Source organism: Emys orbicularis, chromosome 7 (assembly GCF_028017835.1).
Source record: "Emys orbicularis isolate rEmyOrb1 chromosome 7, rEmyOrb1.hap1, whole genome shotgun sequence".
Taxonomy (NCBI): Eukaryota; Metazoa; Chordata; order Testudines; family Emydidae; genus Emys; species Emys orbicularis.
In genome coordinates, this window is record NC_088689.1 from 60847693 (window position 1) to 60861257 (window position 13565).

Consider the following 13565-nt stretch of genomic DNA (forward strand, 5'->3'; position numbering starts at 1 on the left):
GATTTGGGGAAGGGGCGGAGTTGAGGCGGGGCTGGGGGTGGGGTAATTAAAAATCGGGGGGGGGGGGCGGCCAAAATTGTTTTTGCTTGGGGCGGCAAAAATCCTAGAGCCGGCCCTGCATCAAGGCATCCCACCAGTGAGTAAAGTCACTCCATCATCATGATAAACAGTGAGTAAAAGCCAAGTTTCTCTTACTTGGAAATGAAACAGTAAATCCTGGGCAAGATTAAGCACTGGAATGATTTAACTCTCTGAATGAGCCACTACATTCATCGTTAACTCCATAGTTCAGGCAGAGAATTCCACATCTGTATTTACAATAGTGAGTATGTATTTCAGTGCTTGTCTATGCAGGGACACTCTGGAAAGGTGATTTAACAAAAGGTGTGTATTTAAAGTGGATTAGTTAAACTGCATTAAACCCCTGTGTGGACACTCATTCAGACCTAAAGTGGCCTAATTCAATTTAGCTTAATTCACTTCCAATTTCACAGTACTCACATTGAAAAAAGTTAAATCCTTGTGGAATTTGGGATTTAAGCATACGTTTAGAGTGCTTTGCTGAAGCAGGAGCAACACAGGAAGAAAAGAAATACAAAGTATGTGCAATGTGGGTGAATTAAAGTTGCTATGAAAACCTAACTTTTACTTTTTGACTTCTGAGAATTCAGGAAAAAATCCAGAACTACTAAATTTGAGGATTAACTTTAATGCACTGGATAAAAAAAAACCTCAAAACATTTTGGGATATTTTGGTCTGGATCCCAACTTTGCAGCTCAGGTTTATCTCTAATTGTATCACAAAGGTATTCCAGCCCCTTCCAGTACTGTTAAAAATCATCATCAGGATCATTCAGTTTGTGAAACACTTCAACCTTTAGATTAGATAGCCATCCAAATCCTGTTGCAGTACAACTGAGAGTCTACTGGAACGGAAAGCCTATGAAAATAGATCATGTTTAAAAGCAGACATGAGCAATGGCACACTTTTTTTGGTCAGAGAGTATATTTGGTTTCAATATTCTGATGCACTAGCCCCATAGAAAAGATTGCAATAGACACGAAAACTATTGTAGCATTCTCTGCCAAGAAACTAGGAAAGATGATCTAGTACAACTTATTTGGCAACATAAATAAGTGGTAAGCACTATTTCATGAAAAGCTAATTGAGAAACCTCGAGTTCCAAGGGCAGCAAAATCCAGCTTTCAGTTTAAAAAATATAAAAGATAAAACTAGGAGGGGCTTTAAAGATGACTCCATATTGTCCAATTGAAGAGTAAAAAATTTCAAAAGTACCTAAGGCTCCTAGAGCTCAGATCATCAAATGTATCCCATTGATTTCAGCTACATCATTCAATTGTGCGCGACAGTGAATAATGATTGAGGCAAGGAATGAGTAAGAATGACGCAACAGCCCGGTGGTGAGAGGACTCATCTAGGATGTGGAATACCTACGGTCAAGTCCCTGCTCCAATAACTCTATTTATACAAAGTGGAATAGCTTCAACAGGAGAGATTGAGACTATCCCATAGCCCCATGGCTAGGGCGCTTTCCTGCTATGTAGGAGACTCCTTTTCAAAACCCTTCTCCCCATCAAGCAAAGGGGAAATACTGAACCCCCGTCTCCCACATCCCCTATAACCACTAGGCTAAAAAATAATAATAAGGCCAGTGGCACCATCACCACCACATTCTCTGGCCATTTTGTGCCCTTTAAAAATACCCAGAACAAAACCTTCAGGTCAAATTAAAAGTTTGACTGGAAACAGATTTTTTTCAATGGGCCCACATTTTTCACCATTTTTGGTTTGTCTAGAACAGACTCTTTCATTGATTTATTTTTCAGAACTTCCAGCAAGCCAAAAACAGAAAAATTAGTGCAGAACTGAGGTCCCACCTCTGATCAAAGATTCCATAACACTTGGCCTAAGAATAGCAGTGTTAGCCATAGAGGGGGTCTTGGCCCAAGTTTGGGTAGTTACACTCAATCTACAGATTCCTCCTGAAAGTTCAGCTGGATGCTCTTGCTCATCACTTCCAGTCCAGAAATGTTATATCCAACGTAGCGCTGCAGTACCAATAGCTGCAGTATTTCACCCAGAACTGTCTGCATTTCAATGATAGGAGAAGCTACTCATGGACTATTTATATGCCTAAGAACACAGTGATTAAGTTGTCCTATAACACAGAGTACTGCTGATTATCTAACATCCTGCTTCCAAAGTCTGTATTTTCCGCTGGGTGGCATTACAATGCCTTATCAACCCACATGATTATGTGAAGATATATGAAGGCAGAAGAGTCCTAACTTCTCTATAATTACCATTACAACCAAGTTTGTGAGAGGCCAGCATTGCTGAAGTGACAAACGGCATTTCCCCCCCTTACCTTAATAGTGAAGAGATCAGATATCACAAACATGTGTTCTTGTTTGATGTCCAACACCCTAGAACAAACCAAGCATAAATTAAAGAGCAGGGCAAATCCTTGTCATTGTCAAATGCTTTCTGTAAGTGTTTGAGCAATAAACAAATTCATGCAGGTGTCATTGGAGGAAAGAAGGGTGATATACTTCAAACCGTATTCATATGCTGAAATAAATATGGGGTCATAGCAGAGGCTGTTCACATCCCTAAAATGCTTTTAGTCCCATAGCTACTGGCCCTTCATGACATCTGCTGCACCACTGTCATCCTATTACCATTCCATTTAAATCAATGGATTGTTAGCACATATCTGGGAAATTTATAGCAGCAATCAAATGGATATGCGTAGTTGAACCAAAGTGCAACAGCTAGATGGGAGCAGCCAGGAACAGAGATAATACACTAAAATTAGACAGCATTGAAAGACCTTGTAGAAGTTTAACCCTGAAGAGTTTTTTCAATTGCATTCTCCATTGCATCTCCCAAATACTCCCCCTTGGAGTCACTTGGTTTGCAAGTTTTGTTAGCACTTCACCAATAGATATGCCTCTGCTTTTAACAACTATGTATTTTATTTATAGGGTTAAGGGCCAAACTTAGCTTTTGTATGTGTGCACAGGACTTGCATTTACATCAGAAGGCAGGATTTGCCCTGTACTCTATACTGTTTCATGCTTCTGAGAAGCATTTAATATAGAGATTAAAATGACTAGGAGAGAGACTAGCACAATATGCCTTAGAAAGCAATTCAAATTTGTTTTAATAAAAGTAGAGGCCTCACAATGACTAGAAGCAATGAAATTCTACATTTCAACATTGATGAGCCACCCAGAGCAGGAGAGTTGTAGACATATTATGGAGGGCACATACCAATGTTCCGCCTGTGACAGGGAAAGGTTTTCGACAGAGGCTACAACAGCGCTATATACATAGATTCCCTGGGTTACTTTAGTCATTTGTGTAAACCACTGGATTACTCCCTTTGCCTTCAGCTGTCACTTATAAGCATGCAATAGTCTTTAAAAACACTGAGTCCATTGTGCTATTTTCTCAACAGTGTAATACTGGCTATAAATACAGGATTCTGAATTACCTCACTTCCTCCCGAGTCAGTATCTCCAGTAGCTTTGAAATATTTCCTGGACAGTCCGAGAGAAGGAGGGAAAATTTGCAGACTCTGTTGTCAAGGGTCAGGGCACGATCTATGCACTGTCTCATCAAAGGTAGCTCCAAGTTACCACTGCATATAGTGATTGCCACTCTGAAAGACAAGAGCAAACAGGACTTCTTGTTTATGCAAAGAAATTCCTATAGAATTGTCATACTAGAGAGTAATGCAGATATGGCTGCATTTCTTTGGTGTGAGAGACGCCATGTACACGCCTTCCAAAGTAATGCGGGATGCTTCCAGATGAAAGGCATCATGTGAGTGTACATTCATTATATCCCTGCCCTGGAGGGGAGCTCGCTCAGTCTGGAGTTTTTCCACCAGTGACGTTCCACAGGTGCTCCTTTTCCTGCTCCTGTTTAAAGAATGGAGCCCACGCTCCATAGAGTACATGGGAGTAAAAATGTCTGTGCTGTGTCCACATTAGCACTTCCACTGTTACAAGCAGTTGAGCTGCACTGGTGTAAGACCAAGACAGCGAGAGGTGCTGAATATGCTCAGTGGGGATATATTTATTTCCATTTAATTTATATACAATTACACAGAGAAAGACCAAGTGACAAGAATATTATGAGCGTTGCAATGTCAAGCACTCAAAAGTTAGGAAGTGCCAGAATTAAGGTGCTTGTGCAATCTTAATTCAGCCCATTTATGTGTATGGATTATGCTACCATCTTTAATTACATGGCCACAGAAAGAACAATTTTTTCTACAAGACCCCTGCCTCATTCAGTGCACAGGATGGACAATGCTCACTCAATAAGTAGCGATTCAATATTTTGTTTTCTCCTCATTCAATGTGCAGTCCCCAAGCCCTATTTACTGCACACTATTCAAACCCTTCTCTCAAGACAGAATTACTAATTTCCTCATGGGAGTTTCTATGGTGCTCATCGCTATGGTATCACCCATCAAGCAGCAGCTCATAGTTAAATACCAATACCCACATTCATCTTGAAATCCTCTCACTGCTCTTCAAAGGTCATGGAGCTGTAGTGTACCCTGAGCCTGAGCATCTATCAGTCCAGAGCTGGGAGGGCATTCCAGAGCCCCCGGGACCCTTATGAGAACAAACGGTCGGCCACACCCCCTCTATTATATCAGTGCCTCTGCTCTGTTGACCAGACCTGGGGCAGTGTGTCATAGGGAGAGAGGTGCTCTCTCAGGCTACCTCTACACTATGAGCTAAGGGTGTGATTTCCCTGCTCACATACACATCCTCACACTAGTTCTCATCGAGCTAGCACGAGTATAAATAGCAGCGTGGCCACAGTAGCGCGGGTGGCTGCAGTGGATGCCCGGCTGAGCTGGGCTGAGTACGTAATCACCGTTTGAGGCAGGCTTGTACTAGGCATGGCTCAGCTGTGCCTCCGCTGCCACTACCCCTGCTATTGCACCTACACTGCTATTTATACCCATGCTAGCTCAATGAGAACTGGCACATGTACATCTACACGAGCAGGGGAATCACACACCTACCTCATAGCATAGATGTAGCTTGTGAGGCTCGTCCCGGGCTAGTTAAGGCTTTAGAGGCCTTAATGTTGTTACAGTTTAGAGTTCTGTTTAGTAGAATACTGGGATGATGATTTGTACTGAAGTCATGCCTAGGAGCCCCAGATACTGTCCAGGGCCTTGTTGTGCTTGGCACTGTTCAAAAAGAGAAGGCCTCTGCCCCAAAGAGCCCTTTGCAATCTAAGGAACAACAAAGAGCACAAGGTAACAATGAGACAATACTGGTACTCGTGATAGGCAGTGGTCTCAACACACCAGTTGCCTGACCATTGTCCAGTATTTTCTGTAGGCAATTGTGGGACTGAATATCCAGCCTCCCCAGATATCTGTGGGTACCATCAAAATACCAACCGATGTTGTCAAGTAAAATGAATCAATAACTATTAAGCGACCCTCATCTAGCAATTGCAAAGTAGTATTAAGCCCAGCTCAGTGGAACCACCCCTCTGAGAGTCACTGTGAGGGACTTTAGTAACAGTGAAAAAGCCCACTGAACGTTTGGGTGATGCGTTCAAGGTGCTATATAAACATTAAGTCTCATCACAATTCTGCAGACTGACCACAGAGAGGTTAAGAGCCAGATCCTCAATCATATTTAAGTGCCTACCTCTATTGAAATCTAAGTGATTTGTTTGAACTCACACATTAGTCTATGGCACTGCTAAAGAAGCAGAACCCAGATCTCCTCACTCCCAATTCCAGGCTTCTTCTCTTTCACTACAGTCTCGCTCTATTTGAGATTATTGCACTTCATCTTTTCTAGGAGCTACTCCATAACTTAATTGCCAGTATAATTCTCTTGTTGAGCCTACAAAGTGACCAAATACAGCAGTTTTGTCCAGAGGAGATCCCACACAATGAAAAAACAAAACTGAAATAACTGAAATAACCCACACACATTATGGGCTACGCCAAGAGCTTGGGCTCAGCCCTGCAAGGTGCTGAACATCCTGACCCGAATCCAAGGCGGCATTTATGCATATGCTCATTTTTAAACACATGCAGAATCCCACTGATTGACGTTGGGGCCAGAGTGCTCAACATCTTGCAGCATTGAACCCTTTGAATCAATTTGTTTCGCTCCATTGATTGTTTCGGACAGAGGTGAAAGTGGGCCGGGCCGGCCTACCGGTAAGAAATGGGCGCTGGAATGGGCCCCTATGCAGCCGACAGCGCTTTAATGTTGCTGCCCCTTTTGCCCCCCCTCTCCCTGGGCTGCGGGGGGGGGGAGGGCAAAAGGGGAGTTGCCCCAGTGCCCAGTGATTTAAAAGGGCCCAGGGCTCCCAGCTGCCACCATCGCAGCAGTGGCCAGAGCCCCGGGCCCTTTAAATCGCCACTGGAGCCCTGAGTGGCAGGGGCCCGGCCATGCTGAAGGGCTGGCTGGGAGAGGCTGACCCCCAGCCCTGCCCTGTCCACCTGAGGCCCCGCCCCTTGTGGGGGCCCGGAGCCAGGCCCCTGTACTGGTAAGACTTTTAAGTTACTTTTGCCCCTGGTTACAGAGGATTTCAGCTGAAGGTCCGACCCTTGTTCTCTCTCTATTTCAGCAAATTGTCCCTAGTGCAGCGTCCCACTGACAGTAGTGGGTGATTCAACATTCAGAATAAAGGAGAATAAGAGACCCCTTTGTGTCTGAGAAGTAGAGTGCGCACACACTCTCTTTCATGTGACTTCCTTGGTAAGCTCTGTGTTTGCAATAGCTAGTTTATAGATGCTGTACCTTTTACTCTTTAACTCTGGCAGCTTCCCAGCAACTAAGGCTGCAAGTCCAATAGCCCCTTCCGCATCCACCGTGGCTCTCTCATACTCCAGCAACCGCAGCATGGAAATTAGAATGTCCTCTTCCCTGAAGACAAAAGGAACAGTATCAAATAAACAGAGTGAACAAATACAGAGTGAATTTAAAAGAATTAATGGGACGAGACAAGATATTTATGTATTAAGGGATTTCTTTGGCCCTCTGGTGGGTTTATTTAGGACTATAGCATTATGGGAAATTGTACTGCTGGGTGTGAAAATAGGTCTTGACCGCACGGTATTTTTTGCAAGAGTAGGGGCTTTAGCCTCAGCATCCAGGCTAAATATCCAGTTGGTTATGTACATCCCACCTACCTAAATTGCCCCTGCTGTTAGCCAGTGGAAAACAACTTATCCAAGTCAGTCCTGCACTGTTGTATAGTATTGCTGTATGCTACTAAAGGGCTGTTCCTACACCATGAAGGTGACCAAATTTAACTAATGGGTGAAGTCCTTACTCACATGTGGTAGCCCTTTTGCTACCCTGGGACCAAACATGTCAATAACGATTGTAAGATAGGGCTTGTTTATAGCATCTGATATTTGGATAAAAGGTACTATGTGTACGCGCGCATTTTGCCATTTTCCCACCAATATTCTCTTTATTGTGTTATTCTTAATTATTCATGAATTTCATTAACACCTAAATCTTGGCCTTCAGATTGTTAATATTTGCAATTTATGCTATGTTGTTTATCTACAAAAGTCACTTGGCATTGTTTCTGTTTGGGTGATTATATAACCCACACAGAATTGTGTATTTTACAGTGGAATATACAATTCAAAAGTCACCTGAGCTTCGTGTTCAATTTTTGTCAATATTCACACTGCTAAAGTTGGAGGGCTTAAACGTTCATAGAAAATGAACATAAATGGTTCATGAACATGGCTGAATCTTGATTAGCTTAAACATCCAGGAATAATTTTCCCCACTATTCATCCAGCTGTCACTAAGAGAACCTGCACTATCTCAAGCTAGATAATGCAAGCATAGTTGCCCTGAAAAAGGCATAGGGGTTGATCCTCAACTGGCCAGTTTACCCCAGCTATGGATCTGGCTTACATTTGTTCCATGGGTTGATCATATATTAGGGTAAACAGCACTGCATCAGATAAACATCAGCTACAAATTCCATACAGTCAGCCACAATGCCTGTTATCTGGAAGAGCCTCCCTTTATTCCCCTGCCTGTCTCTCCCCATTTTAACCTGGAAAAGCACTTCTCTCCTTTGCTTCTGTGTCTAGATACCTCTTTCCCATTTTAAAATATATAACTGCGTAAATATTATTTATGACCCTGAAAGTACTTGGGATACAGTTGGTATGAAATACACTATATGAAATAAAGCTGAAGGCCAAATGAATGCCAAAGCAGATGGGACGATAAATGCTACTTAACATAATGTATTATTGTCACTTAGTTGGAGGTTATCTCCCCATTTAAGAGCTATAGAAAAATCAATAGAAAAACTGTTCCTGACTTCAAAGAGTTCAGTCAGGACCTCAGAGCTTGATCCTGCAGTCCCAAGCAGTTGAAACTTTAATTGAAAAATCGATAAACCATGGAATTCAATGGAAGTCAGGATTGATCAGGCCCTCAGGGAGGAGCTTACATGGCCCCCCTCTAACATACAACAGTATTTCGAATTACAAATACCCATTCAAGTCAACATCATTCACTACATTGTTCTTCTTCACCTACCTCACGGTAACAACCTTGTCTACAAGCTTCCCAGTCAACTGCAAAGAATTGGTACCAAAGCAAGGTCCACTCATATCTGCAGATTTAAGCAACACGTTAAAAGTGAAGCTGGCTATTTAGTGATGTCCAAACTTGCCTAGAGCCCTGCACTCTTCCTTTTTTTTTTTTTTTTGAAATAAAATAAACACAGCACATTGCCATTATGCAGTTTTAAAAATATATATATTTTAATTACCTGTTATTTCTGTATCCAAATAAAAGTAGTTTGCCAACATAAGAGACCAAAGACTTTACACTCTAAGGCCCCAGTCCTGCAGTAAGAACCATACAGCTGCACCCCAGCGCCTGCAAAGTCCCATTGACCCAGTGATTATGTGGTTCTCACTGTGCAACAGCACCTGAATTATATATTATAAATAAATATGAGGAGTTGAAAAGGACATCAAGTTTGTGAGCCATAGTGGCTAAGTGGGGTGGTCAACAAATGAGAGTATAGAGCGGGAGGGATTATTAACAATAATAAGAAGTTTGGTTTTGGTATCTCTAGTTCAATTAAGTGCCGGAATATCCATAAGTTGATATGAGAGCGTGCGTGAGGTGGGAGGGAGAAATTGTTAAGAAGGAGGTAGAGATTTTTCATGCTGACACAGCTGTATTTTCAGAGGTGTTGACCTCTAACTCTCATTGAGCTTAATGCAGGAGATGCTCTGAAAAAATCAGCTAAACAGGGGGTTTTGTTTGTTTTAATATGCAGGTTTCTCTGAAAATTAAATGACAAAACCCCAAAACTGAGAACCCCATTTCCAAATGCTGCTGCCTTGTTGTTTTATACATCTAAGTAAGTAATCACCATATCCTGCCACCCTTATGTTGATTAATGTCTTACTTTGCAAGCTATCCCATTGATTTCAGTGGAATAAGGTATTACTAGTTGTGATACAACTGGCAAAATGTGGCCCTAAATAAATACATTTATGTTCCTAAGTGTTCATTTGTGCATCAAAATGCGGGATCTGGAAGTTTTATTATTGCATCCATGTTGTAAAGTCCAGCTCCGTGGGTTGCTATTAGCAGCATTTATTAAACCATGACAATTCCAATGAGACACTTCACTTCAGTTAGACTTGATGTGGATCAACTGGAAAAGAAGATTCACAGATTGTAGAAATCCATAACAACATTTATTGTCTGATTTCATACTTTTACCTCCATAAAACTGATGGTTGCTACAGGCCTGGTCTTCAATAGGATGGCCTATCTTTAATGATTGTTGTAAAACAGGGAAACTCTCCGATTCAACACCCTGGGAAAGGAGGAAAAAAATCATCTTTAACTACTATGTAGATCAAGTTACAACAGGAACCACCAACACCAAGGAAACAAATTCTGTAAAAAGTGTGGGCAAAGTTTGTCATCATGATTAGCAACCATTATGAACCCCTTTTGCCAATTAAATTTTAGCTGTTCCCTCGTACTAAAGATATACTGTCTGTTTGGTAAAGGCCCACATTTTTTTTTTTTTTTTTTTTTTTTTTAAAGAAAACCTAAAGGGATGGGAATAGGTTAAAAGTAAAAGTGAACAGAAATGTTTGCATGAATTTCAAAAGGATCAAAACCATTTCCCTACATGGGGACCCAAAACACAGCAGCATTGTACTGGTACAAAACAAAATGAAATTGACTAATCTAATCCTACTGACTCAAGATGACAGACGAGTTATAATTTTGCTTTTAGTTGAATATTCGCCATTTGTTTATATTATAAAAAACCTTTCAATAGTCTAGGGCATTATTTTAACTGGATAAAGTGGTGTGTTGATTTTAATTTATGATTTTACCTTGACAGTGGTCCCTCTACAATTTCTCGTCGCTAAACTCTTCCAAATAGATCAAATTAAATCTCTCATCACTTTTGGCATGAGAGAATAAGCTCATAAAAGGAGTCTGAATTGTTCCTTTTGACTTGTCACCTGGTTATAAAAGATTCCTTTTAAATAACATCAAGTTCTATTGTAACAGGAGCAAGCAATAAATAAATAAAAATGTATGTTTAATCCAACAGTTCCTTTGTGTCATAGAAAGAAAGGACAATTAAGTCATTGGACTACTACATCCCTCCCTAAGAAGAAAACACACTGGCACCAGCTATCTTAAACAACAGGCATCACCTCATTTTCTGCAGACTTTACATCAAAATGAGGAAAAAATAAGACACATACAAAAACAGGGTGAAATTCACCCTGATGCACAGGGAGAGCACAAGGCCCATGTGCCACTTAAGTCCTCAAAATAGGTCTTAAGTAGTGCCCAAGCCTTTTGCCCAGGGATGGGGAATAATGGAATAGCATCAATATTATCATATACATTTCCAGCCTTGAGTACTATGGTCCTCTGGAGATTTCGGTCTCGTCAATGATTCATACCAGTTTCCATTATATTCAGTATAGGTTTGTTTTTCCCTTGGGCCAAGTTCAGAGTTCTCTATTCAGGTAAACTCCCAAGATTGAGTAAAAAATGACCAAAGACCTCAGGTCTTATCCCCATGTTTTTAATATATAAATCTAATTTATAATGAATAATCACCACCACCACCAATATGCAGAGATGGACTAGAGCCTAAAAATTTGGCTCTTGATTCCAATTTCTTAAAATTCAGAGGTGTTTGCATTTAAGGTTTAGTTTGGTGCCCATCTTTAGGAACCGTCCAGGTAGTAATTTTTTATAGCTATTATACATTTGTGGGTGGCTAAAGTCATTCAACCTTGCAACGTCAAGCAACCTTGCATCATCCAGAAATATGTTGTCTGTTGTATCCCACCACTTACAATTTCAACAGCTGCTAGCTGAAATTTCTACACCAAGAGCCAGAAGGGGTTATTCTGTGTATAATTTGGGATGAATGTTTTATTTTATGGACAAATTTTCACAACAATCCAAAGAGACCTCAGTTTTAACCTGAATAGGTTGCTCCTTCCAGGAGTAAAGATTAAGTAATCTCCATACTATTTTGGGGATCTATCTAGTTGAAGGTCTTTCAAATAAGAATTCTACAGTGTCCTAAAACTTGGAGGCAACTAAAGACTTTTAATAAGATCACACAGGTTTCAAACAAGCTAAATAAACACTCTTAAATCCATTAAACAGCCCCAAAACAGGTCAGTTAAAACTTTAGATGTGAAGAGTTTGGTCTTATTTGCTTTAAAAAAGGTTCCTACATAATTAACAAAAACCCAAACAATTAACCAAGAAACAAAGCAGGCTGCCCAAATTCTAAAATAGCGTTCTCATGGAAGATGACCATGGGAACCAATAACTTCGGTCTATAGTGTACACAGACTCATTCCCAGTACTTTAGTAGAATACAGAACCTTTCTGAAGCCTGTGAGATAGGAGGATAAATCTCTCAAAATACACAGTTGAAAGGTGAAAACAACTTACAATCACAGCAATGTGTGGGTTGAGATGTTTGAGGGCAGCAGCTGATCCTGCTAGCAATCCACAGTGGCCTCCTGCAGGGAAAATCACTGCATCCAGCTTTGGCACTTGTTCATATATCTCCAATCCCATGGTACCCAGTCCTGACAGGTATATAGCACTGTCCTCCCTAGGGGAAAAGAAAAAAAACAAGTCATTGCAGAATTGGGACTTGTTAACAGTTCACTATTGTAAAGCTATAGTTTATCAGGAAAACCACATATGGAAATATATAGTGTTAGAATTTCCAGGAGGCATTGCAAGTACTTACTGCTACTAATCACATCCTCATATACATTGCAGCTATAGATATTGCTGCAATGAACCTTAGCAATCCTGACACTTTCTAAAACAACATTACACTGAAAGGCAACATGGAGCAAAATAATCCCATGAGAAGAAACAGACGCAAGTTCAGCAGTTTCAGCCAGGTCAGCAAATGTTTCAAGATCTCTAAGCCACTTTACTGTGTGCAATCCATCTGAGTGTGACGGGGTGATGGATTTCATCCGGGTGAGTCAGGATTAAAGTGACAAGCGGTGCTTTGCTCGATGAATGAGCTGAACTTTCTGCCCTAGAAAGCCTATCCTGCTAGCTCTCAGGCTACTATAATTATGATCAGGTGAATTCTCTATTGGCATCGCTGGCAGATATTTAAATTGCTGGAAAGGAGAGGACTCCCATTTCTGTTGCTATCACTTCTTTAAGCTGCATGAGTTCTAATATCCTCCAGTCAAAACTGTAAGCAATAAGAAGGAATCTAGTGTAGGTACAGCGATCTCTGTTCACTTGAGTGTGATTTAGTGCTCACAATAGTGGGAATTTACAGGAAAGGGAAGCACTGTGTTTACGTAGTCACAGTAGATACAGACCAGATCAGTGGAGCACAAAACTTTCCACAATCCAGGGCCAAAATCTGATATCTTAACACCCCTTGGAAGACCTCCATGAAGGATAAGAGGAGGATTTAGTCTGCCTAAGTATTCATTGGAAAAACACTTACAGCTACAGGCAGTTTAATGAACATATTAAGAATACACACAGCCAGCAAGGTACAACACGAGACTGTTGTAACTTCAGAGCTGGCTGATTTAGAACCATTTTAATTAAACCTGCAGAATGACAAATTGATCAAAAACTGTAAGACTGTTGAGTACTTGTGTGTGTTCTACATACTCGGTCATCAATAAACCAAGCAGAATTACTGTACCAGTGATTTCATTTTTTACATTCTACCAACATATTCATCCCTTAATTTTATCTCTAGTGCAAGGGGCTGTGTTTATTCATTAATAGTAACACCTAGAGGCCCCAACAGAGCTCAGGGCCCTGGTGTGCTTGCTGCTTTACCTACACAGCGAAAGACAGTTCCCTGTCCTGAACAATCTACAATATTAATCGACAAGACAGAGGGGTGGGGGAGGGGGGAAGGAATCAATATTATCCCAGTTTTACAGATGAGGCAGAGAGATTAACCAACTTGC

The 13565-nt window shown here is 41.0% G+C and overlaps 1 protein-coding gene across 1 annotated transcript in view; it reads right to left on the minus strand.

The window, feature by feature from the left end:
- Positions 1–877: 877 nt before the first annotated feature.
- Positions 878–13565, minus strand: part of LOC135881544 (L-threonine ammonia-lyase-like) — a 38048-nt gene continuing 25360 nt past the window's right edge. Inside the window, exons 5-11 of the mRNA XM_065408210.1 lie at positions 12046–12211; positions 9814–9910; positions 8608–8683; positions 6829–6954; positions 3522–3689; positions 2391–2448; positions 878–940 (exon numbers count right to left, since the gene is read on the minus strand). Coding sequence (XP_065264282.1) covers positions 878–940; positions 2391–2448; positions 3522–3689; positions 6829–6954; positions 8608–8683; positions 9814–9910; positions 12046–12211 — 754 coding nt within the window. The remainder of the gene's footprint in view (positions 941–2390; positions 2449–3521; positions 3690–6828; positions 6955–8607; positions 8684–9813; positions 9911–12045; positions 12212–13565) is intronic.